At 40.2% G+C, this 27,971-nt stretch overlaps 1 protein-coding gene across 2 annotated transcripts; it reads right to left on the reverse strand.

Annotated features, from left to right (window-relative positions):
* Positions 1 to 112: 112 nt before the first annotated feature.
* On the reverse strand, positions 113 to 23,830 carry LOC134537496 (myophilin). 2 transcript variants are annotated; one of them, XM_063377994.1, is made up of 4 exons: positions 23,598 to 23,830; positions 4,635 to 4,771; positions 2,853 to 3,057; positions 113 to 1,360 (listed from the first exon to the last, which is right to left on the reverse strand). In XM_063377994.1, exons 1-4 carry the CDS (start codon positions 23,649 to 23,651, stop codon positions 1,190 to 1,192), a joined length of 567 nt encoding a protein of 188 aa, XP_063234064.1. In that variant the 5' UTR covers positions 23,652 to 23,830; the 3' UTR covers positions 113 to 1,189. The 2 variants fall into 2 exon arrangements, with proteins under 2 accessions (XP_063234064.1, XP_063234063.1); XM_063377993.1 differs by lacking the exon at positions 23,598 to 23,830 and adding an exon at positions 22,289 to 22,706.
* Positions 23,831 to 27,971: the final 4,141 nt, after the last annotated feature.

Here is a 27,971-nt window from a genome sequence, read left to right on the forward strand (position 1 = left end):
TTTTCAGTTTGTTATCCACATTCACTAAGCTAGTAGTTCTGTCCAATGTAACCAAACCTGTAATTACATCAGCAACTGAAACATGCAGGTACGAAAACTAATAACACTATAGTCAGTTTTTATACCCTTTAATTACAATTATAGATAAAACAAATAAGAAGGGCACAATTTTTAACTAGTAAAATAGTTTTTTTTTTTTTCTTTCTAAACATTCTAGACAATGGTCTTTATAACAAGATGTAAGTTACAAAATATACACACAAAATTTTCACAAACACAAGGACCATGATCATGTTACATAGACTTCTGGACAGGAAATAGATAACAGGAAGAACTCACGAGCCAGAAAGGTGCGCGAAGGAATCAAGACAAAAAGTTTAATTCGATGGAAGTTCATTTTCAGGAAGGTAATTAATTATCAACAGCAACAGTAGAACCTTTTTTTTTGTACAAAACATTACTTATAGTTAGTCTAATTATAATTAATCTCACCGCCACTCTGCCAAGAATGGGGCTTGCCGCCATACGCTACAGAAACATTGGCACAATAACAAGTTTGTGCAGTATTATTAAATATTGACTCCCGCACATCGTTGCAAGTATTCAACAGTCTCTGAGCTGGTGTTCCACCCAAGCAGCTCGCTAGGACACTTGTGACTCCATCACACATGAACACACCATGCACCTGAATATTAACTGATTCAACCTAAAGTTTGGTTACTTTAATTAGTCTTAATTCAAGTATTGTGTTACTTTCAAATAAATAGTGTTATAATCACTTATCTGGTAAAATTAATTTGAATGTCTACATTTAACACCAGTGTAATAACACTAGTTCAATTTTAACAGGAAAAAAAAAACATTCATTCATTTCTCAAAATTTCCAAGATAAAAAAAGAAATCAGTAAAATTAATGAAATGACTAGATTTCTTAATTTTTTTCAAAGCATTTAGGTTGGTTTCACACACTAGGCAATTCTACGTCTTGTAAATAAGACATGCCTAGATCAAACGATCACTCAGCTTCTGGACACTATCCACCTTCAGGCTGTAAATGCATGTGTGCCCATTCGAAGCAGTTTTTTACCCAAAAGCCGAGCAAGTGAAAGCCTGCTTTCCTTCCAGTTCAGGCAGTTGTCATGTAGAGGTGTGAGTGCGAGCTTCGGGCAGGACCGGGGGGGCGAGGCGCCTACATGTGGCGGGTGTTGCCGAAGTTTATGCCGCTCTGGGTGGCCCCCTTGTTGCTGCCGTACTGCAGGCTGATCACGCCTTGGCCGGCCCTCAGCTGCTCGTCCGTGAAGTTGCGCACATTCTTCTCCGCCTCCTTCGGCCCGATGCTCGGCTTGCCGTAGTTGCCCGCCTGCACACCGCGTGCTCAGTCACTCCAACCGCCACAGTGATCCCACATTCATCCGCCACAGCTCTTCCCTTACAGTGATCCCAAATTCATCCGCCACAGCTCTTCCCTTTCAGTGATCCCACATTCATTTTCATAAGGAAATGGCACAGGAACTGAAGGGGAATCTCTCTATTTCCTTTATTGTTTAATCATTAAATTTACAATGTCTTGTTAACCTACCTTCAGAATTCCAAAACTCGACAAACCCAGCCATTCTAACACTAAGATTACCATCACGTTTACCACAGAAAATTTTTTTAATACACTTAACTCTTTCCCACTCACCAACTATAATTTTACACTTATCACAGAACCAGTGAAAAAAAAGTTGCAAACTAAGGGAGATGAAAACTTCCATAAATGAAAACTTTAAACCATAGAAATTTAGAGGAATGTAATGATGAAAATTAAATGTGTTTTCCTCTAATTTAACTTCTTGTGCAAGTGGCACTTTAGTGGGGCTCAGGACCAATAGTTCTTGGGTAGCTCAAATACATGCGACTGTCAAATGGGAGAATGAGATCAATTATGTGCAACCTCAATTTAATACTTGATGGGCCCACCTAGACAGGGGGTGTATTTGTGTTTGTGAGAGGAGGTGGTAAGTTCAATGCTTGCTGGTGCTTTTAGTGCGGTACCTACCCCTTGAAGTGTAAGTCTTCAGATTGGCCTAAGTCTTCTCGTTGTGCATAGGAGATTTGAGAGGTAACAATAACTTATAATGTAGAAATTAAGATGATAATGTAATGCAAGTCATTTGAGTGCTTCCAAGAATTTCTACTGGCTGTTTCATGCCTGTAAATATACTTTTTGGCCATTTTCTTGGACCTAAATATACAATTTAAAAATTAAATATGGAAATAGTACTATTCATCCATCCTCAGCAGAACCTTCAATACTTTTCATAAACAGATATCACTCAATATCTGCAGCAGTTTAAAAATTACGTGAATTTTTTTTTTCTGAAGCTCTGCACATGTAGGCACCCAGGTAGCTGGGGCCTTTAAGTGTGGTACCACATAACTGCACAAACTATAGTCAATTCGCTAGCTCATTTGCAGAAACATCACACATGCCATTACTTACAACAGCAACTACCCTTCTCCACAGCTGAAAATTACTGCACTGCAGGGGCGTAGCCAGGAGGGGTTTTTAGGGGTTCAAACACCCCCCCCCCCCTTTAGCACCAAATCTTTAATTAATTTCGTATTCATCACTCAAACAAATTTGATATTAAAATTAATAAAAAAATTTACCATTACAATATTTACATTTGAGTACCGAAAACAGCTAAAATAGCACTATTTTACACCTTAAAATCCTAATTTTCCCGGGGGAGGACCTCCGGACCCCCTGCTTTAATACGGGGAGGGGCCATGCTTCTTAACACCCCCCCATACAGAAATCCTGGCTACGCCACTGCTGCACTGGTTTGAAGACAAAGTGGACGTACCTTGCGGCCCAGCGACTGCAGGCAGATGACCACCGCGTTCAGGTTCTGCCTCTCCCACAGGTCGACCGTCTGGAAGGTCTCCTGTGCGGGCACGCCCAGCTTCATGGCCGCCTCCAGGAACTTGTTGATGTTCTCCATGCACTTGAACGCCATGGTGCTGGTGTTCACCTTGGTCACCATGTCGCTCTGGATAGAGTTCGCCAGCCTGGCCAACAGCATACCGCACACACATCAAGTTACACGCCCAAAGAATCCTTCTTCCTGCAATCCACATATCTGCCTTTGAAAAAAATTAAAAAAAAAAAATTACAGCATTAATGTTGCTGACCGAACCCAACCAATCCTTCACTTCTGTTATGATTGACCAGCGGAAAAAAAAATTTAATTCAGACAAAGGATTCTTAGGCTACAAGGCGGTGGCGTAACCAACCCAAAAACAGTGTTCAATAACCCTGCACTTCCCACACCTACAGCCTCTGGTGTAGGACTGGTGAAATCTAAATGAGCAGTGAACTACTTTCTGGTGAACTAAAAGCTTCTGCCAAAGACAGGGTCGTAACTAGAAGGGGACAGATGGGGCTTGTGCCCCAGGTGCTGTATTAAGTGTTGGGGCATGGGGGAGGGGGCTAAATTGGCAAAGTAATTTTTATTATAGGTATTTACTTGAATATTGTATTGTTATAATAACAAAAAATGTTGCGGAGGGCAGATGAATGGAATTATTTGTATTCAAAGATATATACATCATGCATATATATTGTCAAATATTTTAAAACTGAGTTGAATCACAAATTATTTTTAATAGTGTAGTTTAATTAATATGTGGTAGTGATAGGGGTGTTCGAAAGGTTTTTGTTTGGTTTGGAAAAAAAAAAGGGTGTGCCAAGATGAGTTCTTGCCCTGGCCAATGTATGATAGTATAATGCTGAGCAAGATGCAATATCTTACACCATTTAAGGGGAATTTGTTGTCAGTCATGTTAACAGTACCTAACACCGACATGGCAGGTTACCCTGGAAGGGCAGCCAACTCTACTGCTACTTGTCATAACAACAACACTGGCTGAAAAGGCTCTCATTTATCATTTAGTTTGTACAATGTTTTGCTAATAATTATACTGAAAAATATCACAACTGCTTCTGCTTTTCAAAATGCCTGACATCAAAACAACTGTGCACTCTACACAAGTCACTACAACTGGTAACAAACCCAGTCTCAATTATCCACACCAGAAGATATTGGATTTTTTTTTAACAAATATTTTACTGAAATTGCTGTTGCACAAGTCTGTTCTTCAGCCGTGATCCAACTAATTTGGCCCAGTAATGATTTGTTGTGGCAACACATATTCGGAATAATTTATGGGTATTTAATGTGAGAAGTGGTAACTAGAAAAATCAGCATTTTTTTAAAATACTTTTATTGTGAATGATCTGAAATGATGTAAATCACTCCTAAGATTTGAGTTTTATTACAATAACAACCTAAGTAAAGTCCGTACAAGTTCTGGACATGTCTGTTTGCACTATGTCAATCCGACATCGGTCGGTAGCTCCAACTCCCAAGTTCTAAATCATCTTCGTTCAGGGTTCGAAACAATGGTAAAACATGAGCCATGATCAAACCAGTTTATGAAACGAGATCGTGCCTGAACTGCAATGGCGCAACCGGCCCAAAAAAAAAAAAAAAAAAGTTGGTGAACGTAACAATGAGCGTTCGGCTGGCGGTCTTCTCGCGCTACACAGACGAGAGAGAGAGGCTAGCAACACTAACAACACTCACGTGCAGAGCAATGTGCCATCCTTCAGCAGCTCGTAGAAGTTGTCCGGATCACCGGAGGTGTTGATGTCCTTCTGCGTGATCTCGCGGATCCACTCCAGACACTCCTGCGCCAGCTCCTCGCTGTACTTGCTTTGGATCTGCAACAACACAGTATCCCGGTACAGCACTCAAACCCAGTATCCCGGCAGCAGCGCCCAAACCCAGTATCCCGGCAGCAGCGCCCAAACCCAGTATCCCGGCAGCAGCGCCCAAACCCAGTATCCCGGCAGCAGCACTCAGACCCAGTATCCCGGCAGCAGCACTCAGACCCAGTATCCCGGCAGCAGCACTCAAACCCAGTATCCCGGTACAGCACTCAAACTCAGTATCCCGGTAGCAGCACTTAAACCCAGTATCCCGGCAACAGCACTCAAACCCAGTATGGAATATTTGACGTCAGGACCGTCAAGAGAAACCGAAGGTCTGGGGAAAAATAATTTCGTTGCATGCCCCCCCCCCCCCCCTTGCCATCGTATAATTTGATATACAACTGATAAAACCCCACAATTTTTAAAAAAAGTCTAATCCTTGTAAACATTATCATGGCCATAACTGTAAACTCCTATAAACTTTTACCGCTCCTATAAATTATGTTAACAATAAGCTCTTAATTTTCTTCTTATCGGGGTCAACCTAAGCATTAAAAAATAATCTTCAAACTCAACTGGGATACCAGGGGTAAACCCCCCCCCCCCCCCCCCCCGGCCAAACAAGCTCTAGGCGGCCCTGATTAACCCCTGTATTACCTACTGTGCCTAATGCAAAGTGAAACCACAATTTTATAAACAAGTGGTAAGCGATTTAAAAATCTGTCTTTCATGAGGTCGTAACCAACCAAGCTGGTCACAATACTCCGATGATGAGACTAAGTAAAAATCAACCTTAAACATGTATTCTGGATCCTTTGTAACTTTGATGCCAGATTTTCTGTTAAATTATCATACACCACATCGCAATAGTCAATAATGGGTAGTACAAAAGACTCCACTAGTCACCTTAGCACGAAATAGAAAAAAATTTCTGTCTGCGAATCGAGTGAAGTACAGAGAAAGATGTTTTGCATATATTACTCACATGCCCAGACCAAGAAAGTTATCATCCTTTGCATTTATCCCTAAATGCCAAAAACCTAGTCCTTGGAATTTTCGCTTCAGTGCCTTTGACGACCGACAAGCGTTAATGGAATTAAGAGAATTGAGCACTTCAGCCCTCCACACTGCTTGCGTACATTTATTAAACAATTTTCTGCAATTTTCAAAACTTGCTACTGTAGGTAACTTATTGCGAACGTCACGTTTAAATATACAATAAGCACTGCATCGCTGTCTCATTAATAATTTTAAGTCAGCTATTAGCTTACAGCGGAGGAAATTATCTTTTATTTTCACACTCCAGAACCTACCGTTTTTAACACACAGTTTTATAATAATGAGTTTGTGCAGACATGAAAATAATGCTGTTCAGTATTCACATGGCATGTGGTGTACTTGTTCATCACGCCTTAACAACTCCATAGGCCTGGCGCATCAAACATTCACCAGTCGGCCGGCTGCAACAGGAATGCGGCTCACCACTTCAACAAAGACGCCATTCAAAAGGCCCGGACTATCGCCCCCCCCCCCCCCCCATCTTTTTTTTTGTCCACTCCTCGCCGACACAATCAACATCTCTACGGACAGGCCAAGCCCCTTCGTAGAAACAGAAATAAATATTAAAAAAAACCACGTCGGTACATTCTATGTCAAGAATCTTGAGTTTTCTGTACGATGGTAATGAAAACAACAATATGGTAAATGCTAACTTGGTTGAATCTCGCTGCGGCAGCTAATGCAATGTCGACTCTACGGACTTTCTACTGGTGATTAAGTCTGCAGCACGCTCCGATGGCTGTCACCACACGGCACGTTATGCATGTTTCAGGCGGTTAATACATCTTCATACGTATGTAGCAGTCCGAAGACGTTTCTGGTCCAGTGAGCGGCTCCAAAATAAAATAATGAAATTATGCGTACGCTCCTGCTTTCTAGTAAAGTAGGACACTACGTAGAACTCTGCCTCCCTAAATTTAAACATTGTACTGAAATGTGGGGTTCTAAAACATATTTATTGTATAGTTAATTAGTAGCCATTAGTTGCAGGAGGAAACAATTTACTAAATATATAAACAGAATACGTAAATAGCTGCCAATAAATTCACATGTTCGTCATTATTATGTTGATTGTTAACGTTGTTTCTGCTACCATCATGAAACTGCTGAATCTAACCAAACATAGCAAGGTTCTCTCTCCTATACAATATTCATATAAACCAACGGTTCACAAAATTACGCCAACATTACGATTTTTAATGAAGTGCATGGATAAAGTTTTGTGACAGCTTTCCTTACACAAACAGATCAGCAAAAAAACCGTTACAAGTACGTTACACCTAACAAAATGAGGATATAATCAAGTCAAAATTAATTGGTATTCGTCCCCGCCAAGCCAGAGAAACAGCCAGCACACGGCGGTTGCGAAGCGAGCTGTGATCGAGAACGTTCAGCGTTATGTCGGTCACTACGGGCAGCGGCGATAAGATATCTCTATCCGGCGGCACACCTAACACCACACATTCCTTTCACACAGGCCGACCAACACCCACCGCTCAACATACACTACGGCCATTTCATGTCCCGAATGTGCAGGGTTAAAAAAATTCAGGCAAAGGAAATCCGAAAATGTAACCTATAATAATAATTAAAAAAATTGGTTGTCTGTAAAGTCGGTTTACGGACGATAGTTTAACGTGACAAAGTCATAACAAAACATTGATGAAATGATTGCATACTTTTATGAATAAAATTGAATCATTTTTATTGAATTATCACTATTTTGTATGGATACAAAGAAGGAGTGAAATGAAATCTACAATTTAATTGATCAAATTTACTTTTATTTGCACTCATTAATTCAAATATGTTTATTACTTTAACGAACAGATTATTTTAACTATAACTTTTCTACGTGTTTGCTATTTAACTTCTTCCAATCTGTGTTATTCTGTTAAGGATAGGACGATGATAGGAAAAGTAGGAAACGAATGGGAGTATTTCAAGTTTAATGTGCCTCGGAAAAGTCAAATCGACGGTTGTTCCAATCGAGTGGAAGAGAGATAGATGCTGCGCAAGCGTACAATGAGCGTAACGGGACACTTTCGTGCGTGCAGCCGGCGTTCATCGATTTATTAGACGTGTTCACGTCAAAACTATAAATAAATATTTGCCTGCTAGTTAGGCGTTTACTTCATGTTTCCAACCAATACAAGACTTATCACCCGAGAAGATGCTCGGGGACTGTTCTGCAGTTTTGAGACGCGAGCAATACGTGACTCGGGACAGCGAGGGTACGGAGTGCGACGTTACGGAACGCGGCGCGGGATGGCAGCACCGGCGCCGAGGAGAGGAAGGTTGGCTGGCCTGAAGCAGGTGCGGCCGGTCACTGGACGGGCGACCTTCAGACGACATCTCCTGCGACGACCCACGCCTTACCTTGGTGTGTCTAGCGCCTCGAGCATGACTGTGGTCGGGTTGGGGAGGGGGGGGGGGGAAGCATGAGGTCTTTATTCAGTCTCCTGAAGACTGCACGTCCCTATGAATGCCAAAGATTCTGGTGTTAGGGTAAGCAATGGTAACATTTTAAAATCATTTTCGCTCTGGAAAAAAACCCATTATAAAAATTACAATATAAAAGAGCCTCATTTGAATGTTTTGGAATCAAACATTTGAGAAACACCACATGACAGAAAACCATGTGTTCCAGGCCACGGATAAAGCAGAACCTAGCTAGTGGGCAACTTCAAACTGAAGGATGAATATGTATGTGCACTGCTTGTGCGAAGGCGGTTGCTTCCAAACACACAAGACTCGTTCGAAACAGGTTGTGTGATAATGAACTGCCAAAATGCTGGATACGACTTGCAAGACTCGACGACAGAAACTGTGCTTGACCTTCGGAAACGTTTTGAAAGCCAAGGAGAAGGGGGAACTTTCACAACTGCCGTGTCAAGGACAGCTTACAGAATAGAGGTGTTGACACGTTTCCTTCGTCTCTGAAGGTGACATGCATTTAGGAAGAGAGGTGCACTAGTCTTTTGCGCCCGTGTGTCACGATGGAACGTTTCTAACAGGCTCCGACAAATGATTTAAAAAAAAAAATTCTGTCCCAAGATAAAAGCAGCTGTGAACTTTTCTGTGGTTAACCTATCACACGATACTGCAATATTATTTTATGGGCGGGACTGAACTCGTCACAACAGCTGCAGGTCCCCGCACAACTTCCAAAAACGTGCAAGAGTTCACTCGCGGCTCATTTGGACGACCGTACAAAGCGTGTATTTCTCAGGTATACAACGAGATGTACGATGAAAGGAAGTTCTTGTTTCTCGAACCGATTAGTCCTCGCATGGACTACCTTCCATCAGGCATCCGTGAGACCCATATATTAGAGTTTTTATGTTTTATGGGTTTTATTTGTTATTTAAAGGGGGTGACAACACTACCGCATCAAAAGTAGGCATGCGTACGCCCTTGTGCTTGTGATAACAGCTAGTCTAATGAGCGGGGGAGAAGTGCACTCCTGAAATGATTACTTATTTTAAATTATTATGATTAACGTAGCAGACGAGATCTAAAATGAAACATAATCGTACCCGCCAAGGAGCAAAACGTACTTTTTTTTCTTTTGGCACCTCACATCAATGAAGCCGAGGCACTCTGCAGTTACGGACGAAATGTGCGAACAAGAAACATTGTTAATTGAAGCTTTACAGCTCAGTCTCACACGCCATCTTGGCTACGTCATTTCCTTAGCAATTCTCAAGTTTTTTTTTTCATCGGATATTCGGTAAATACCATCTAATAACGGTAAGAGGTCACCTAAGTGTCCATAACATCATGGAAAAGTCCATGAAACCAAACCAATCTTGACCTTGAAAACTGCAGCTGTGGAGATATTCAATGGCTGCTCTGAGGTAGTGAAAAATTTAAAGTACTGTTTCGGTTTCACTAACTAAATTACTTTCCTTCAATTTATTTTGGAAAAGAGGTCCTGAAATAAAAGCTACGAACTGACTGACCCAGTGTAATTTGATGCGTACGCACGAGAACTACCGAGTACGAAATCTTGGCAGTAAGAAGAAAAATCAAACATTCGAGTCTTGGAAGTAATTCGTGTAAGTTTGATCATGAACCGAACAGGTGCTAAGTGCCATCTCGCACCAGCAGTGCCAACACTTGCGACGTGTAGCGACGTGTAGCGGGCAGTTGGTAGTCCCGCGGCGCAAGTAGGTCGCCCGCCGTGACTCAGCCAGCAGGCCGGCCTCTGTCCTTATATGAGCATGAAGCGGCGAGACGCGCGCCACGGTCGTATCTGCGCTGCTGAACCCTGCTCGCCCGCGTCATCGCTCGGTGGAACACACGCACGCCAGCAACACACCGCCACTTGGCAACTGGGGTTGTTGCTAACTACAACTTGCGAAAACAGGCCAGGATATTGGGTGAAACAAGAGTTCATGAGTTGAACACACTTTTTCTCAAATCCGAATCTCAAATTTTTTTTTTTTTTTTTTTAACAATGCGTCGAATCGGAATCTACATCTAAATAGTCCGGGATAAAATATGTATAAACATAAACAAAACCAAAACAAAATTTAAATTTAGAGGAAAAGTTCAATAACACCCCCCCCCCCCCCCCCCCCCCTCCTGAAAGGTGCCATGGATTCGAGTTTCTTCTGGTAACCAGTCGTCCGTTTGAACGTAAAGCGGATCGATACAGTTTTGCTTTAACGTCACGTCCACATCGAAGACCTACTGCGTGGGTGTGTGAGTGACCGGTCTTCATTAAACGTCTCATCTCAAGGCATCGAATTACCTTTTAACCATTGATTACATTCAGTGTCGCCAATTATTCCAAAACCACACCGGGTTAGATTATAAGCAGGCGTTCATTTAGATCGTGTGTGATGTGGAGATATACTTTCTGTTCTATTACCGTATTACATTTATTTCTTATGTTTATTACATATGGTTGTCCTGCGTAAGTTTATAATGTCTGGACTTTAGTTTTTAAGTTATTATTTTTTTATTAAGTTAACTGTCATCATAAAGGCATGTAATGTGATTTTGTGTTAAGTGTAAGAGAAGGCCATAAAGTCGTTGATAAATAAATATGAATTAGTTTTCCGTTTAGCTTTTATCTTTGAACATTTAGTTAGCATGTTAAGTTTTGTTTCCTATCATCTTGCATACTTTATCATCGAGTCCATTTTAGCTATTCTTCATAGTTTTTTTTAATACGTGGGTGTCTAAAATCTTTAATGTGGTTGAGTGTATGAAAAGGTGAATCGTCTTAACCGTCACCAATACAGACTAAATGATTCTAAGTTAAGTCCCGAAATTTACCGAGTGATTTCGGGTGACCTCGGCAACGGGAGATCGGGATTCGAACCCGCGCGCCGTCCGCAAGGTGCGGCCGTGTGGACAGCCCTGGAGGCGGGGCGCTGCAGGAATGCGACGGCGGCCACATTCCAGCTGGAGGCGCTGGAGCCGCAACCCCGCCTCTCCGAGGACCGTAACCCCCCACCACCCGGACACGCCATGCAGTCGGCCGTGCGTGTCCCTGCCTCGCGTGCGCCGACCGACGAGTACCGTGTCCCATGTCACACCTCAACATGCTGGACTCTCAATCATCCGCACGACTCATTAGTAGAGACCTGTAAAATTCGCGATTTCAAAACCCAAAGGATAGCGTTGGCTTACTTCTAAAACCTCATAAGTCCAGATGTTACCAGTTTTATATTCCGGATGTGTTTGGTGTATTTTTTTCATTTTTTCATAGTGCATATGCTGATAAAACCTCGTAAGTCAACTCTACTTAGTCTATTTTCTATTCACAAATTAAAAAACCTCGTATCTTTGTCAGTCGAAACCGTTTTCCAAAAGCTCATAAATTCTCCTGTAAAATTGACTGAAATGGAGTTACCAGGTTTTAGAAGTAAGCCGACGATAGACTCCATTATCCTCTATGCACTCGTGCAAATTACATCTGCTGATTGGTTACCGACTAGTAACACCTGTTGACTGGAATGGTCGTGATTCGCCAATTCTTCTGTTGAAAGATTTATTCATTGGCCCAGAGTCCTTCAGATAAACTGTGGCCCAATCACTGAAGCAAAATAATTTCAAAAGTATTTGGACTCTTATCCTATCGCGAAATGAATCCGCGAATTTTACAGGTCTCTACTTTAGTCACGTTGTGAACCACAGCTGTACCGGGTCAGCGACAGTCAATAGAGTTTTTAACGGGCCCGCCTAGTCTGAAAGGTGTGCCTGTGCTCGTGAGGTTGATTGATGTGCGACGCTTCTAGGGAAGAATCGCCTAATGGCGCGTAGTCTTCTCGACGTGCACAGGGCAACAATGAAACATTATACGTAGGATAAATGAAGATAAAGGTGTAATGCAAGGCCCTTTAAGTGCTTTCAAGAATTTCTACCGGAAGTTTCATGTCCAAAAATTATTCCGAAAACCTGCCTTCTACTCCTACGCTTCTAAAAATACAGTTTTAAAACGAAATACGGAAACTACTCCATCCAACTACTGCGAATTCTTAAATGCTTTTTTTTTTTTTCGTAAACAGACACCACTCGGATATCTTTAACAGTTTTCAATTCGAGCGCTTACACCTGAAATTCTGCACACCGTATGTGCCTACTAACTGTACGATATTTAAAACTAGTTGTAATAAGGCAAAAAAAAAATACACGAGCGTTATGCTTGACATTGGTAGTCCAGGTCAACAAACAACAAATACATCAAAAAAAAAACCAAACGAGAGCGGCTAAATCGGTACCGTATTACGGAATGAACCGAACAGATAATACTAGATTAAAGAGCATCTAAATATATAGTAAAATAGGAGTGGGCCGATAAAATTCTAAATACAATCAACTAAAAAACTAATTTATGAAACTCCACCAAATTCCTGAAGACGATCTTGCTCGGATCTCGCCGGCAGGCATCGCGCGGGTTCGAGTCCCCCGTCACCCCCTAACACCAGACACTCGCGAAGGTCCCGATACAGTCTCGCTACATATTTGGGTATAGTTCGGTCGAGAGCTGGTCCGCGGAGAAACGCGAGCTCGCGTAACACTGGTTCCCACTCATTAGGTGCGTCCCACTCGCCATCTTTGGCTTCCTGCATCACCTCTATACGGATAAACGGAACGGGTTAATAATACGCGTGGTCGTTACGTATCGCTCACCTCTTTCAGGCAGTTTTCCGTGTGTAGTAAATATTTGGAATAATGCGCAGAGTAACTTAAAACTTGTAATTTTAATTAAACTTTAAGCTTGATTACATGGCATACGTGGTGCTCTCGTTTGGATTTTCTTTCAAGAAAAAAAATTATCAAATTTTCTTGAATTCAAGTTCGTAATCTGCAATTAAGCAAAAGTGTTGTAATTTTGTTAATTCTGTTAAATTTGTGATTTATTTTCGTTGATGTACTATATATATATACATATATATATCGTTTTCTGAATTCCAGAGTCTATGCTCATGAGGAATCAACATAATGTAAATTAATAAAAATTAAAAAAAAAAAGCGAGAAATCCAAAATTGACCATTCTGAATCAAGAGTCGGCAATTTTTTTTTTATAATGAAGAGGCCGGACACAGCAGGACAGCGCGAGTCTCGTTTGGGATCACGGTGGGTGTTCGTGTCGCTCGCCCTCCGTCTAGACGATCCAAGATTGATTTCCGGAGGAATAAATTCCTGATTTACTGCCAACCAGACACTTCCGTGTGCCGGGTATTCTTACTCCCTCTGTCCGTTCATTATAATTTTCTCAACACACTTCGTCGTCTCTAATTACCTGGAGGCAGACGGAACGCATTAAAAGCCCTAATTCGTTCATTAGTTATCTATTTTTGACGTGACGTCTAATAAATCTATGAACGCCGGCTGCACGCACGAAAAAGTGTCCCGTTACGCTGTGCCCATTGCGCTCATTGTACGCTTGCGCCGCATCTATCTCTCTTCCACTCGATTGGAACAACCATCGATTTGACTTTTTCGAGGCACATTAAACTTGAAACACTCCCATTCGTTTCCTACTTTTCCTATCATCGTCCTATCCTTAACAGAATAACACAGATTGGAAGAAGTTAAATAGCAAACATGTATAAAAGTTATGGTTAAAATAATCTCTTAGTTAAAATAATTAACATATTTGAATTAATGTGTGCAAATAAAAGTAAATTTATCAATTAAATTGTAGATTTCATTTCACTCCTTCTTTGTATCCATACAAAATAGTGAAAATTCAATAAAAATTAATCAACTTTATTTATTAAAAGTATGCAATCCATCAATGTTTTGTTATGACGTCACGTTAAACTATCGTCCGTAAACCGACTTTACAGACAACCAATTTTATGATAGAAATTTCGTTAAAACAAATGATGTAATTAAAGTTCTCGGGTGGGAAAATTACTGTAAGAACCCTTAACAAGTTATACATGGACGAAGAACTCCACCTCCTCTGGTGTTCTGCCGTAATGCCGGTGTCACTTTGGCGTTGCCAGTTCCCACTGGGTGATTACTTCCAGATCAATAAATTCATTTCTCAACACTTGTAAGTTTTTTCTGAACTTATTCAGCCACAGATTTAAAGCTTTTGTCATCTGGAGGGTTTTTTTGATTGTGGATGTAAACGCCGCCACTTCAGTTCAATTTTGATAGATTTACTTAGTGCATTATGGAAAGACCTGCACTGCTCACTAATACATGGTGGCCACTCACAGTCACCAAAAATATTCCCTGATTTTTCCCTGATTTCCCTGATTAAAAATTCAAAATTTCCCTGATATTTACATTTACAAAAAAACATACTTTTGATGAAATAATATAATATTATATAAAGAGATTACTCACATTTTAGCACCCTGCTGTATTATCTTCATTATATACATACGGAAGTTCGTTAAATAACATAATACATTTTAAATATGTCATTTTACATTATAGCATCCCTTTCAATGACCTGCAGTCTGTGTTTTGTTTTATGTCTCTTCACAAATAACAAATAAAAATTAATTAAAAACACACTAGCATATCTTGTTAAAAATTGCAGCAATTTCAAATGCACACTACAGTTTTCATTTATGATAATGATAATGATAAAGCAAACAAGCAAATTGTCAATAAACCAAAATAATTTCTCCGCAATACATGTATCTCAGGAGCATCCTGTTGGATAAATAAATTTACTTGGTTGAAAACAGGAAGTAAACTGCTAAGAAAATAACAGTAAAGTTTCGTAAGTGGATTCTGCATTAGAAATTTTACATTTTCATACTGTGAAGTTGAAGGCTCTTTCTTTTCAGGATCACTACAAAATAATAGCTTTAGTGCCTCCCATTGTTTCAGCACTCTGTCAACTGAATCTAGGAGAGAGAGCCAATGTGTGCTAACATTTTTCAAGATCTTGTGTGACTTTGCCCCCACATACCTCTTGATACACTTTCAGATTATTCTGGCGTTTTGAACTTTTTTCCAAATAATAGAAAATATTAACCAAAAATGTCTCAATGCTAATTGTTAAATGTGCACTGGCTTTTTTAAGCGGCTAGATAAATGAGGTGACATGAACAGCCTTGCACAACAATAGCAGGATGTTTTTCTTTAACAAATGCTACCACACCTTTGTTTGTGCCAATCATAGTATTGGCATTGTCACATTCACATGCAAACGCTACACAATTTTTCCAAGAAATTCCAAAACGTTAAAATTACTTATTCAGCAAAGAGAAAATACCATATCATGTGTTGTCTGTACTCTCAACAAGGGATAACAGTACCGTGCAAATTTTACCTTGTGTTTGATTTAAAAATGAAACAACTAATGGATAAATCTTCATTGCATTACAATAGGTACTCCCATCGGTAACTAAAGCAAATGGTCCACTTACTAAAGATTCAAAAATTTCACTTTTAGTTTCACCAGCCATATACTCCACTAAGGCAGATGTTTTTGTTCTCGCACAGCTGTATTTCTGTGCAATTTTTGAGTCCGGAAACATAGCTCTATACAAATTACCCGAATGATCGGCTACTGCTATCGGTAAATTGTGTTCTACCAGAAAACTTGTAAACAATAACTCTGCGTTTGTTACTTTCGTTTCTTCAGATGTAGCGAAAAACGAAGATATAGATTTATTGCTCGTCACGGCTTTAAAATGTTCTGCATGTTTCTTTGATTAAATATGTCGCCTACAGTCATCCCTTCCACCATGTGCAATCGAAGTCACACGTGCATACATTACAAAACGCGTGGCGTTCCAAAACATTTGAAGATGAAAAGCATGGCCATTCTTTTTAATAGTTTGGTCGAACGTTCTGAATAATAACGTTATTTTTTTTGGCCCCAGATACACATTGTTCTGTCACACGCTTCATTTCTACAACCGGCACTGAAGAACACAATACTATCGAGCAACATAAAATGGTTTCACGTCTGTAGACACAACAAAAACACTGATGAAAAAAATGGCTTTCAAGAATGTAATTAACACAACACAGGTTAGCCAAAGTACCGTAAAAAAATTATCGTGATGTAAGTAGCTAACAAACGAAAAGTCCGAGAATATGTACTAGTTGTATCGTACAACGGAAGTAATACCGTGCCATTTCTATTACAAAACACAAGAATTAATCTACTTATTTCGACAGTACATGCGCACATTTATTAGTTCCGTTATCTGCGCAACCACGTGATGTATTCAAACTGCGTTCACGAAACACGCACACCAGAAACGGAATTTTTTTCTGTTACCTAGCAGCACAAAGCCTCGTTTCCGTAATAAACCAGCGATGTTCCGTAATTCCGTAATTCTGTGTTAAATCCGTAATAATTACAAAAAATCCGTAATGGTTAGCAGCTCTGCGGAAATATACATGACACAAAAAATTCCCGGTTATTAAAAAAATTCCCTGAAATTTCCCTGATAATTCCCGATGAACGTGATTTCCCTGATAAATCCCGGTTTTCCCGGTTTTCCCGGTGAGTGGCCACCCTGTAATAGAATATTAGGCCAGAAACGCTGCGGAAGTTTTAGCACGGCCGGAGAATCGCAGAGTGACGCCGGCGGCGGTTGGCACGCCTGCCTCCATACGCGTACAGCGGTGCACGAACGCGCGTCGACATTGTCTAGGCCTCCGCGCACGCTCACGTGACTGTAGTCAGATTATTCCGACCTACGGCCGGCATTCTCACATTCCCCTCCCACATGTGCGCCCTATAGGGTAGGGTGGGAGAAACTTCCAGTTCATTTTTTTATACATTCCAGAGCTGATTTAAAACAGAACTGTTAGGGATCACTGCCTGTTGTTTGATCGGGAGGGTATTAGAGCTTCGGCAATGACCAGCGGCTGGGGCCAACAACCCAGCATGGGAAGCCTTTTCACAGACGAGAGAGCCAAACCTCCGATCGTGCATCTTCGGTTTTTTTTTTTGTTTTTGTTCATTGTAAATGTGTTGATAAAAGGATACAATTAGGTTAGGTTAGCTACATTATAAATACTTTAAAACATTGTGGACGGTTTATTAGGTTAGGATAGATACATTTAAAGATACGGAAGAAAAAAAAGCGAGCATTAACTTCGTGGAACTTCGGGTTTTGGCTCTCTCGTCTGTGGAATGAAGGCTTCCCACCCAGCACGGTCACCGCCTCAGCCCCAGTCAGTGGCTAAACAAGTGAACTCCGCACCAGAAACCGCACGATGCCGCAGGAACAAGCACGACAGCGGGACGGAGCACGATGGACGGAGCCCGGCGGCCGTGTCGGGAGGCGAGTGGCGCGACCGCCTCGGTCGCCACGCCTCGGCGCGGCCGCTGAGCGGAAAATTCCGCGCGCGCGACGTTATCAGCGCCGCGACGCCTCTCGTTTCACACGCCACTGGCCGGCACGAGCACTCTCCCAGCTGACCTCGCGGCCCCCGCCTACTCGGCCGAGGGCCGTACTTAGTTATTAAACTGTATCTTTAGAAGCGAGTGTACTCAGAATAATGTTTTGACATTAAAAGCCTTCTAGAGATTCTTGAAAGCACCCAAGGGCCTATAACTTCATTTCTTTCCCATCTAACTTTATGGTTACCGCTCAAATCTCACTGTTGTCCTTTGCCCGACGATAAGACTACGCGAGTCGCTTTTTTATTTTACGCGAGTCGCTTTTTTATTTTACGCGAGTCGCTTTTTTATTTTACGCGAGTCGCTTTTTTATTTTACGCGAGTCGCTTTTTTATTTTACGCGAGTAGCTTTTTTATTTTACGCGAGTAGCTTTTTTATTTTACGCGAGTCGCTTTTTTATTTTACGCGAGTCGCTTTTTTATTTTACGCGAGTCGCTTTTTTATTTTACGCGAGTCGCTTTTTTATTTTACGCGAGTCGCTTTTTTATTTTACGCGAGTCGCTTTTTTACTTTACGCGAGTCGCTTTTTTATTTTACGCGAGTCGCTTTTTTATTTTACGCGAGTCGCTTTTTTATTTTACGCGAGTCGCTTTTTTATTTTACGCGAGTCGCTTTTTTATTTTACGCGAGTCGCTTTTTTATTTTACGCGAGTCGCTTTTTTATTTTACGCGAGTCGCTTTTTTATTTTACGTGAGTTGCTTTTTTATTGAATTCAGAGTTCTACAATAAGTGCTAGTCCAATCTATTGTAAAATTTAGCAGATTTCTTTAGTACCTACTTAATTCAATTTTGTTTTCTTTTTTGCAATCTTATAAATACAATAAGTAATTTACAATTGTGTGGTCCACTATTACTTGACAGTATTTTCATAATGTACCGGAGGAAGTTGAAGGTTCGGGCCTGGCACGTGCAACATGAAGCAGCTGCACAGTTCGCCAGAGAAGCGATGAAGAAGAACGCGCGAGGCGGCAGACGTTTCGCAGGCCCGACAGGAAGTGTGTTCGGGGCCCCACTTCCGCACATATGGCAGCCTCGCCACACCGCCCTCGCTCGCCAGAGGGGCTGCGCTCCTCGTCAGAGGGGAACACGACAGTTCCATTACCGTGGCCAGCTGTGGGCTGCCCCCACCCTCTCTACATTTATACCATCATATATAGTAAAAAAAAGGTCCACGCATTCTACTCATCGCCATTTCACACCACCAAATATATATTTTATACCTAAAAACTTTTCGACACATGTAAATGGACTTTAAAATTGGGTTCAATTACACACAAGAAGAGTATTTCACACACTACATAAGTAGATTCTCTGTTTCATTTAATGTTTCAATAAATAACTTTTTTTTTCGTGTATGTTCCTTCCTGATTAATTTTTGTTTGGAATAAAATTTTATTTCTGTTATAACATACACAAACATTTGCAAAAAACACTGCTTAAAATAATTTCTAAAAAATTGGATCGTTTTCAGGACACATATTATGATTTCCACAAAATCACTAACTAAAGCATTTAAAAAAATTAAAAAAATTTAAAAATATGCATATCAAGACAATTTATAAATATTCCAAGATTATATATATGGAGGTATCCGAGCATGCAGTCCCTTGAATGACAAGTTGGCCGCGGTTATCATGTTTTAGTTGTCATTTACCATTCAAGGGTTTGGATTCAGAGAAATGAATGTGGTTTTAAGCAAAATCTGACCGTGTTAAATGGCATTTACTTCAGCAACACTAATTTGCTTTAGTTATGTTTCATCTATTTACTGCATGAGGTCAGTTGTTGCTAGGCTACGGAGGCAACACGAGCGTACGCAGAATTTATTTTTGGGAGAGGGGGGATCAGAACCACTTTGCCCGCTATTTGCTTTCGCTTTCAAATTATTTCCATTTGGTGGTGGGAATAATAAGCGTATGCCCCTTGGGAGGTAGGAATTCCTCGTAATTGTTTTTAAACTGGACTTACTGCCTTGGCAGAGCAGAAAAGATCTTTCGAAATTTATAAACTTTATTTTCACATTTGTGCAGGAGGGGAGGGGGTGTTTATAAAAGTTTACAGTTACACTTTCTCCGTAATAGTTCTAATGCTTTAGTAAAGTCCAAGACAATGATTGTGTTCGGTAACATCATTTACTAAATGGGAAGTTACAAACTGTTTGTTGAAAAAGGAAGGATGCCCGCCCCCCACCCCATGATATTTCCAATAGAACTTTCAAAACAATCTTAAGTAAACAATTACATGTGCGTATTTTGGTAAATGAAGTTGGCGGCTGATCGGAAGAGGGATAAACAAACGAAATAAATTTCATAGGCCTGTATAATCAAAACTTAAGTTATTTGCCAAAGCGACTGTGTTTATTCCCGCCGTTTTCCGTCGTCTGCTACTGCAGATACTTGCTGAGCGGAACAGCTGCGTGGTGGAACATTTGGGGGCAAAACATTCAACTGCTGAATTGCCAATAAAAACCATAGAAAGAAAATGATGGAGAGATCGCGTATGCAATCTGAGCTGTGCCGAACTTGTGGCCCTTCAATTTTACTGATTGTTTACCATCTGAACTATGCAATTTGTTTGTTGAGTTTATAAAATCTCATAGTATATGATGAACACAAAGCATTCTAATATTTTTGAATATCAGACTTTCGTTGTAGTATTTGATTTCTTGCTATTCTACATTGAATAATTCCAACAAAAGCGCAAGTATGGCGGAGTACCAAGTATAAACAAGCAATTATTTATCCATTTTTATATCAGCTGATTTCAACATTACACAATTTTAATTTACGGACGGGTTTGTGCACATAAGACGAATATCAGGATAATTAGCTTAAGAACTGTTCAGTAGTTTTTAGTATGTCATATCACTAAGAAACTTACGGCCATGATTCAAAAAATGCCATCTTAGAACATACACATAAATAGAACAGGTGACCACGTTATGACCTTATTAAAAATTTTAATACATTCATCAAACCTATTTGTATTCGCTTCAAATAATAAATTCAAGCTCAAGATTATTAATATAGTAAATGAGTATTACTACGTAGTTCGGAAACAATAAGTAATATTTTGTTTTCATTCATACCAAAACATATAGATAGATTTTAGAGAGCTTATGGAATGAATTAATATTTGAATTGGGGCTTAATGTCTCGTTGACCTGTGGAGATAAGAATATTAAGAATGGATGATGAAATGAATGGGGTGGAGGAAACAAGACTCCGAGAAAACCCACCAGTTCATAGAAACGTCTGCCACGTTTCCCACTTGAGAAACAACCCTGGATCCATTTAATGAAAAGCGAATGATATGCCACTCTACTGACGAACTCCCCCCCTCCCTCCCCGGGGCCAAAAACTCTACAAGCCCATTCTGTTATTACGAAGACTGGTTTGTAGTTCCCAATTTCAACACGCATACAAAATTACTGCTTACATTTTAGTTCAATGTTTTTCGTGACAGGTTGCCAGAAAAAAAAACCAACTGATATAGACACTAGCACGTTACCAACCACAGATCTCCAGTAAAAAATAAACAGTATAACCTCGTTAGCACTTACCGTTATATATATATGTGTGTGTGTGTGTGTGTGTGTGTGTGTGTGTGTGTGTGTGTGTGTGTGTGTGTGTGTGTGTGTGTGTGTGTGTGTGTGTGTGTGTGTGTGTGTGTGTGTGTGTGTGTGTGTGTGTGTGTGTGTGTGTGTGTGTGTGTGTGTGTGTGTGTGTGTGTGTGTGTGTGTGTGTGTGTGTGTGTGTGTGTGTGTGTGTGTGTGTGTGTGTGTGTGATAACGTGATACGAAATCTGAAACCTACCCATCAGAATAATAAAAGCTCACGCGATTTCAAGTCATTCGGATAGCTACTTGTCAAGAACTTAATGACGCCAAGCCTTGCGAAGTATGCGATAAAACACGATGAATCAGACTAAATGCAAGTCTTCAGAAATTTAACAGTAAATAACAGTTCTCATTGCGCACGCATATTATATATATAGTAACAATCAAAATAAAAATATACAGACACACAACACGCACTTAATTTTACGCTAGCAACAAAAATGTTTGACTACTGACGAATTAAATGTCATCACAATTTACACGCTAACACAAATCATTATAAATTGTTTAATTCGCTAAACAATAATGTGCACATACGCATTATAAAAGTTTACTTTTTATCGAAGGAAAAAAAAATTAACTTTACTAAATTATTATATCGTAAAATAAATAATTTATGCCAAAAACACAAACAGCGTGGTATAGGCTATATTAATTATTTTTCATTATCGAACTATTTGCCACAGGTACAATGAATCGAATCGGCGCGTAAATTCTGCATGAACCCCACCCACTTCACGCGAAACGTCACTTCTCTAGAACCACATTTCTGTTTACAAACCAATCAATAATCTATCAGAGCGTAAGTTATACTGGATAACGTTAGCATTTTTAAAAACTGTGTCAAATGATATTCTCTTAACTAGTAAACTTACGATTAAATTTATAACACGCGACGTAACGTAAGAAGACATAAAATTTGAAGTTTATTACATATATACAAAATAAAACCGTCTACCTACAATCCAAACATTACGTATTTTCATACCTTTTTGTAGGCATCCGCCGCCAAACCAGATTTCGTTGCCCTGTTTGATGCCATTCTGGAATTACTTGTTTGATTTAACGAAAAGTCCAACAGCCAAAACACAGACACCGGATGACACTATTCGCAGCACAACCACTCCCCTCTCGCGGCAATTCCAGTACAATGAACAGCGCAACTGCGGGTCAAACTCCAAACTGCTTTCTATGGTATTGAGTTTTCTTGCCGCTGTCACGTGACCTTAGCGGCCGCTGATTGGTTCCCAGTGACGTAGCTGCGCAGCACGGCCGGCGCACTGGTCTGCCGGGACAAAAGGTCCGCGGGCGGGAAGAATGAAGACTGAAGAGGTATAACGAACGAAACGGTTGGGCGCTTTGGCGGTTACATCTGCGAAACTGATCATGCGTTTCAAAGAAGAGATGACGTCAAAACAAGCAGATGGCGGTTTCTTGAGGGTCCCAATGAAAAAAATATGCTGTGAATGATTTTGTTTATGGAAAAGCAGCCTTTTTTTTTTTTTTTTTTTTTTAGGTTTCAGCGTACATTTACAAACAAATACATCACTTTCATTGATGGATTGTTGGCTTTTTATGGCGTGTCCGGTATAATGTACTTACTGATAAAAGTGTGAAGCTTTCAGAAAGTAACATTCGGAATAAAACTAATTCTCCCGGAACCAAGGTTCCTTTCTTTCAACGTTCGACCAAAACAACTCATTTATGACCACCGTCTAAACGGGATATCTTTGTTGGCATTGACAGCTTAGGATGCGCTTGGGTACGGCGTATCGTGTGCGTGTTCGAGCCCAACCCCCGGCTAAATTCTATTTTTGTAGAATAAAGTCAGTAACAAATGTTTTCGAGTCCCATTGTAATACTGGGGGTATTGTTGCTTCAAAGATGTTCCACACGCCACGTTGATTTTCTTTTTCGTCATTACAAGTTATTTAAGGGCTATTTCTGTAAATTTAACTCAATATCTCTCTTGCATTTGTTGTTAGGTCACATGTATTTTCAACGGATATTTACTAAGCGTAATATAATGGGTGTAAAAAATCCGCGCAAGTGATAATTACAAACACTAGCACGAACGTTTACACCCATTATATATTAAATTTAGAAAATATCTGTTGAAAATATGTCACCGAACTACAAATGCACCAGAGTTAATTTGTTACATTTACAAAAATAGCTCTTAAATAATAAAAATATGAGAACATGAAGAAAAAAATTGGCACGTGAAACCCAGCCCGTCTGTAAAATTATATGAAATAATGCTTACTTCACCTTTACACATCAGCAATCAAGCTTACCCTTTTGTGGGCATCCGCCGCCAGACCAGATTTCATCGCCCTGTTCGATGACATTGTGGAAATTACTGTCGGTATTTTACTTAAGTCCAACTGTTCAAAAACACCGCCGCCGTGTGCACGCCAGAGTCCACCGGTCTCAACACCGCACCTTCGCTCGCTCGCCGGTTACAGCACAATGAGGCAACACCGGGTCAAACACCAAGCTGCTTTCTACGGTGTTGAGTTTTCTAGCCACAGTCACGTGGTCCTGGCGGCCGCTCATTGGTCCCCGGCTTGGGATGTGAGCTATTTTTTTTTTTTTTTGTATACTGAAATAACCAGCCAAACACAGGGCCTGTCGTAATCCCATTACCACTTTCAGAGGCAGCGAAAGGTCTTATTGCAAGGGAGGGGGTTATCTTAATACGTATCTGGCTTTGGAGGGGGGCAGTGTTCCCCCCTTTGCCATTTTCCGTGTAAGGCTCGACCAAGAAAACTTACAAGCACGTTTCCAGTGGTTACTCTACTCTTCAGGGAACACTACTATATAGCAGCCTCGACATCTGTTCGTCCCTCAATTGAAATTTACAAAAGTAAAGAGCCTTTAAATATGGCATACATTCTTTAAGCTAATTTAGAGAGGAGAAAACCTCTTGCGATGTCAGTTGTATTCAATAAGACAAGGGAGCAGGAATGCCCGCATTGCCCTCACCTTTTATTCCTGTCGAAGGGCAGAGGGAAAAGAGACGCACACTCCATATTCCACGAATGACAATCGTGGAAATATGGCGTGACGAAATAAACGCCTAAACCATATACATATAACTGTTTTTGGCAGTATTATATATATTTTTTTTTACTGATTTTACTACGTCACGACAGAGAAAGGCAGGGACGCAAATCTATGTAGGACCCGCGTGGTCCGAGAGTTTTGCGCTAGGTTTTTTTAACCGACACAAGTAGTCTCTGGATATCGTGCTTGTATGTCGTATACTGCCCGTATGTTGGCCTATATGCATGCAACTAGCAGAAAACTGTAAAATATACAGAAAGTTTTCCATAATAGTTTTGAAGTTCACGTTTATCAATCCCATTACACAGCCACGACTATCAAAGCGCAAGCCCCCTCCGTGAGGGACTTGTTAATTCCAGAATTGGCCGGTCCCTCCTGCCCTCCTCCCCCCCCCCCCCCCCCCCCTTCCTCAACCCTCACGTTGTCATGCCGATGGTGAGGGATCAAGAGACGGAGACACTCAATACAGGTAAGGGGAAAACAACATTAGCTTGGATTGGTTCCTACGACTTTCCGAAAAACCATTAAAAACAGAACTCAGTATGAGCAAACTTGGAATTCGAGACCGGGTCGTATCGAATACGGATCCAATAGTTATAAAGTATTGGGGGAAAATAACACACACCTTTTCCTTCCCGAAAAAAATATTTCTGGCTCCGTCCCTGCAACACACCCAGTTCTGAACCCCGCCGTTCCTTTCAGAGGCTGCCACGACCAGATGATATTATTTATTCGTCCGGAGATTCTCCCAAGGATAAGGCCTACTGATTAGCACACGTCAGCATGTTCCAATCTGTCCCTGTGTGTCATGTATTTTCCTTAGTCTATAGTTATATCGGGCGTGGCTATTAGTCCCTGATATAGGAATTTATTTTGGGAGTGAATCTGAAAACAAAACAAAAAAATATATATTGTATTCAAAAAACTTATGTCAACAACAAGTTGGACAGTTACATTATCATTCTCAACATGCATCACTGTCTTTGTGATTTCTTATTTAAGGTGTTGTAACAGTTCATCTTGTATCGCCCAAAATAACATAGGTACTGCCTTAAGCGAAATCATAAATAATTTTTTCAATAACTCATGTAGGATATTTCCCGCATCCCTCCTCCCTGCGATAACCAATGGTGGCTATTGAGATAAAAAATATCGCATTATACTTCAAAATAAAACTTTTTTTATTGTTTTATACAGCCTATAATATAGGCAAAAAAATAAATGCAAAGTGTTGTGTGTCTACGCAGTCCTTCGCACTTTGTGTCTGTTTGTTCTTTGTTGACACAAAGACCAGCTTAAATGATTTAGATGGAACTTGATACATGAAAAACACTTGTCCCAGATAAGATAACACAATATTTTTGATAAAAACATTTCGTATGAAAAACGCGCAACCTTTTCATCAAAAGCTTAACAAAGTTTTTGGACAAACCTGCACGGGACTTTATTTGTTACAGTTGTACAGAAATTTTAATTGGACATATCTCTAACGTTCCTCAATGACCTTGAAATCTCTACAGCCTCTTTTTCACGGCTCATAATTAATTAGTCACAAAGGCATTCGCCCCTTTCCTCGTAATGAGCGTTCGTAATTGGGCTGTGCTACACATTACACGTTGAATGTTCGGTTTCTTTTATTTCCTAAAATGTTCAACATTTCATATTTTCAAAAACATTATTTATATATATACATATATATAGTAAAGATATTCAAGATATATTCGAAGAAAAAAAAATTACCTATACAAAGTGTAATTAATAAAGTACGGTAAATCTGGACATACTTTGATCCGTCTCATCCGTCCGTCAAACACGTGACCTACAGCCAATCAGATGGCGGGAAAATACCGTTCGTCCGTCCGTAAAAACCTCGCCAAAGCTTTAACATTCGACGGACGGATGAAATAACCCCCAAAATGTTAGGAGGATACGTTATAATAGCCGGGAACCTGCACTATCTTAATTTTTTTTTTTTTAGTTTGTTATTTGTTTAGCTGCTTCAATTAAATGTTGTTAACTTACATTTTAATACATTTTTAACAACTTAAAAGATTTTAATAAATATCAGACCGAAAAAAAGAATTGAATGAATTACTAAGTGCTTAACTTTCATGATCATCAATCTAATATATCTACACAAGAAAAATTTCCGCCATTATTGAAGCCTTCTAGTCTGTTGGCAGTATCAAAATGTAAAAGTATTTAACGGATGTGAGGATCATTATGAATTATTAAAATAAATATTAGAGCGAAAATGTTTTTTTTAATTATTTATAAGTGTTTAGCGTATACAATCGTTAAACTAATAAACTTATACAATAGAAATTTTCTAAAAAACCTAAGCCTTCAAGTCATTTGGCAGCATCCAGGTGGATAAATAATATTATGACGCATTTGCGGACCACTGTGAATCGCTGGTCTGCAGATGGACAGACGATTGTCGGACTATAAAAGCTGGGGCGTAAGTGAGGCCAATAAAATTAATTGAATAGAGCCACAGCTTTGACTAGACTGTAGAGGCGGGTGAAATAATATTCATAGACAAGTGCCGCGACCCGGTCGTAAAATAAAGACACAGTACGTATTATATCGATGGCGGCTTGTCGGAGGATTTATGGTCGCTTAGCGGCTCAAGGATACAAAGGCACGAGGCTAACCGGAAAGCTCGAATGAAGGGGAGCTCTGAAACCAAACTGTTAATCTAGACACGAAGATATTTTTACCTGACACGCAGAGATAAGATATATGTATAAGCACGGCACTGCACCTCAGCAAACAGATGATAAAACCCGGTGGAATGTGTTCGTAACTACTCTCGCTTTCGAAATACGGAGATATTTTCCCGTGGCACAAAACTGCATAGAAGGGCTGCACATCCGCTCATACTGTTAATATATTAACTGTTCATTTAATTTGGTTAAATTGCTGTTTGACTCAAATTATGTTCGCTTTAAGCTTAGTCTGAAACATTTTGTACTGTAATTTATTATTATCGTGTAAGAACGGATTGCGAATAGTTCAGTAGTTTCCAGTACTCACCATAAACCCCGTAACGAGCAAATTCATATGTTCTCGTGTTCCAAATAACACTTATAATACTAATGCGAACAAGAAATTTAACGTAGAATTCTTTAAAATAATGCCGAGCGTGATATATAAGAAAATTGGTTTAACTAAATTTCTGGACGCGAATTACACGTAGTTCCCGCGCCCGCCGATAGAATTCGCTGCCGCAGCAGCTACGCCAACTATCGAAAAATTCCGCTTGCAGAGCGAAATGTTAAACTATATAATGAAACTACTCCAATAAAAGTAAAAAAAAAAAAAGACTAGGGAAAATTCTAAACTTCCGCTTTGGACCTGATTTTCGACAAAGAATTTTATTAATAACTGCCCATCTTGTTAAAATTCATTAAGCAGTTAATACTATAAAGTTTCCATTTGGCTTTGTGAACTTTGGTTCGCGCCATCCGCCGCAGATGGCAGCACCGTGGTTACACAATTCCGTTCTATGCGACTTCCGTCGCATTCACGAAATTACTCCCACCAAATGCCGAATACCGAGGGTTGAGATGTTACACATCCAAAACTTGTGTTTCAAC

The sequence above is a fragment of the Bacillus rossius genome, chromosome 12 (genome assembly GCF_032445375.1).
Source record: "Bacillus rossius redtenbacheri isolate Brsri chromosome 12, Brsri_v3, whole genome shotgun sequence".
Classification (NCBI taxonomy): domain Eukaryota; kingdom Metazoa; phylum Arthropoda; class Insecta; order Phasmatodea; family Bacillidae; genus Bacillus; species Bacillus rossius.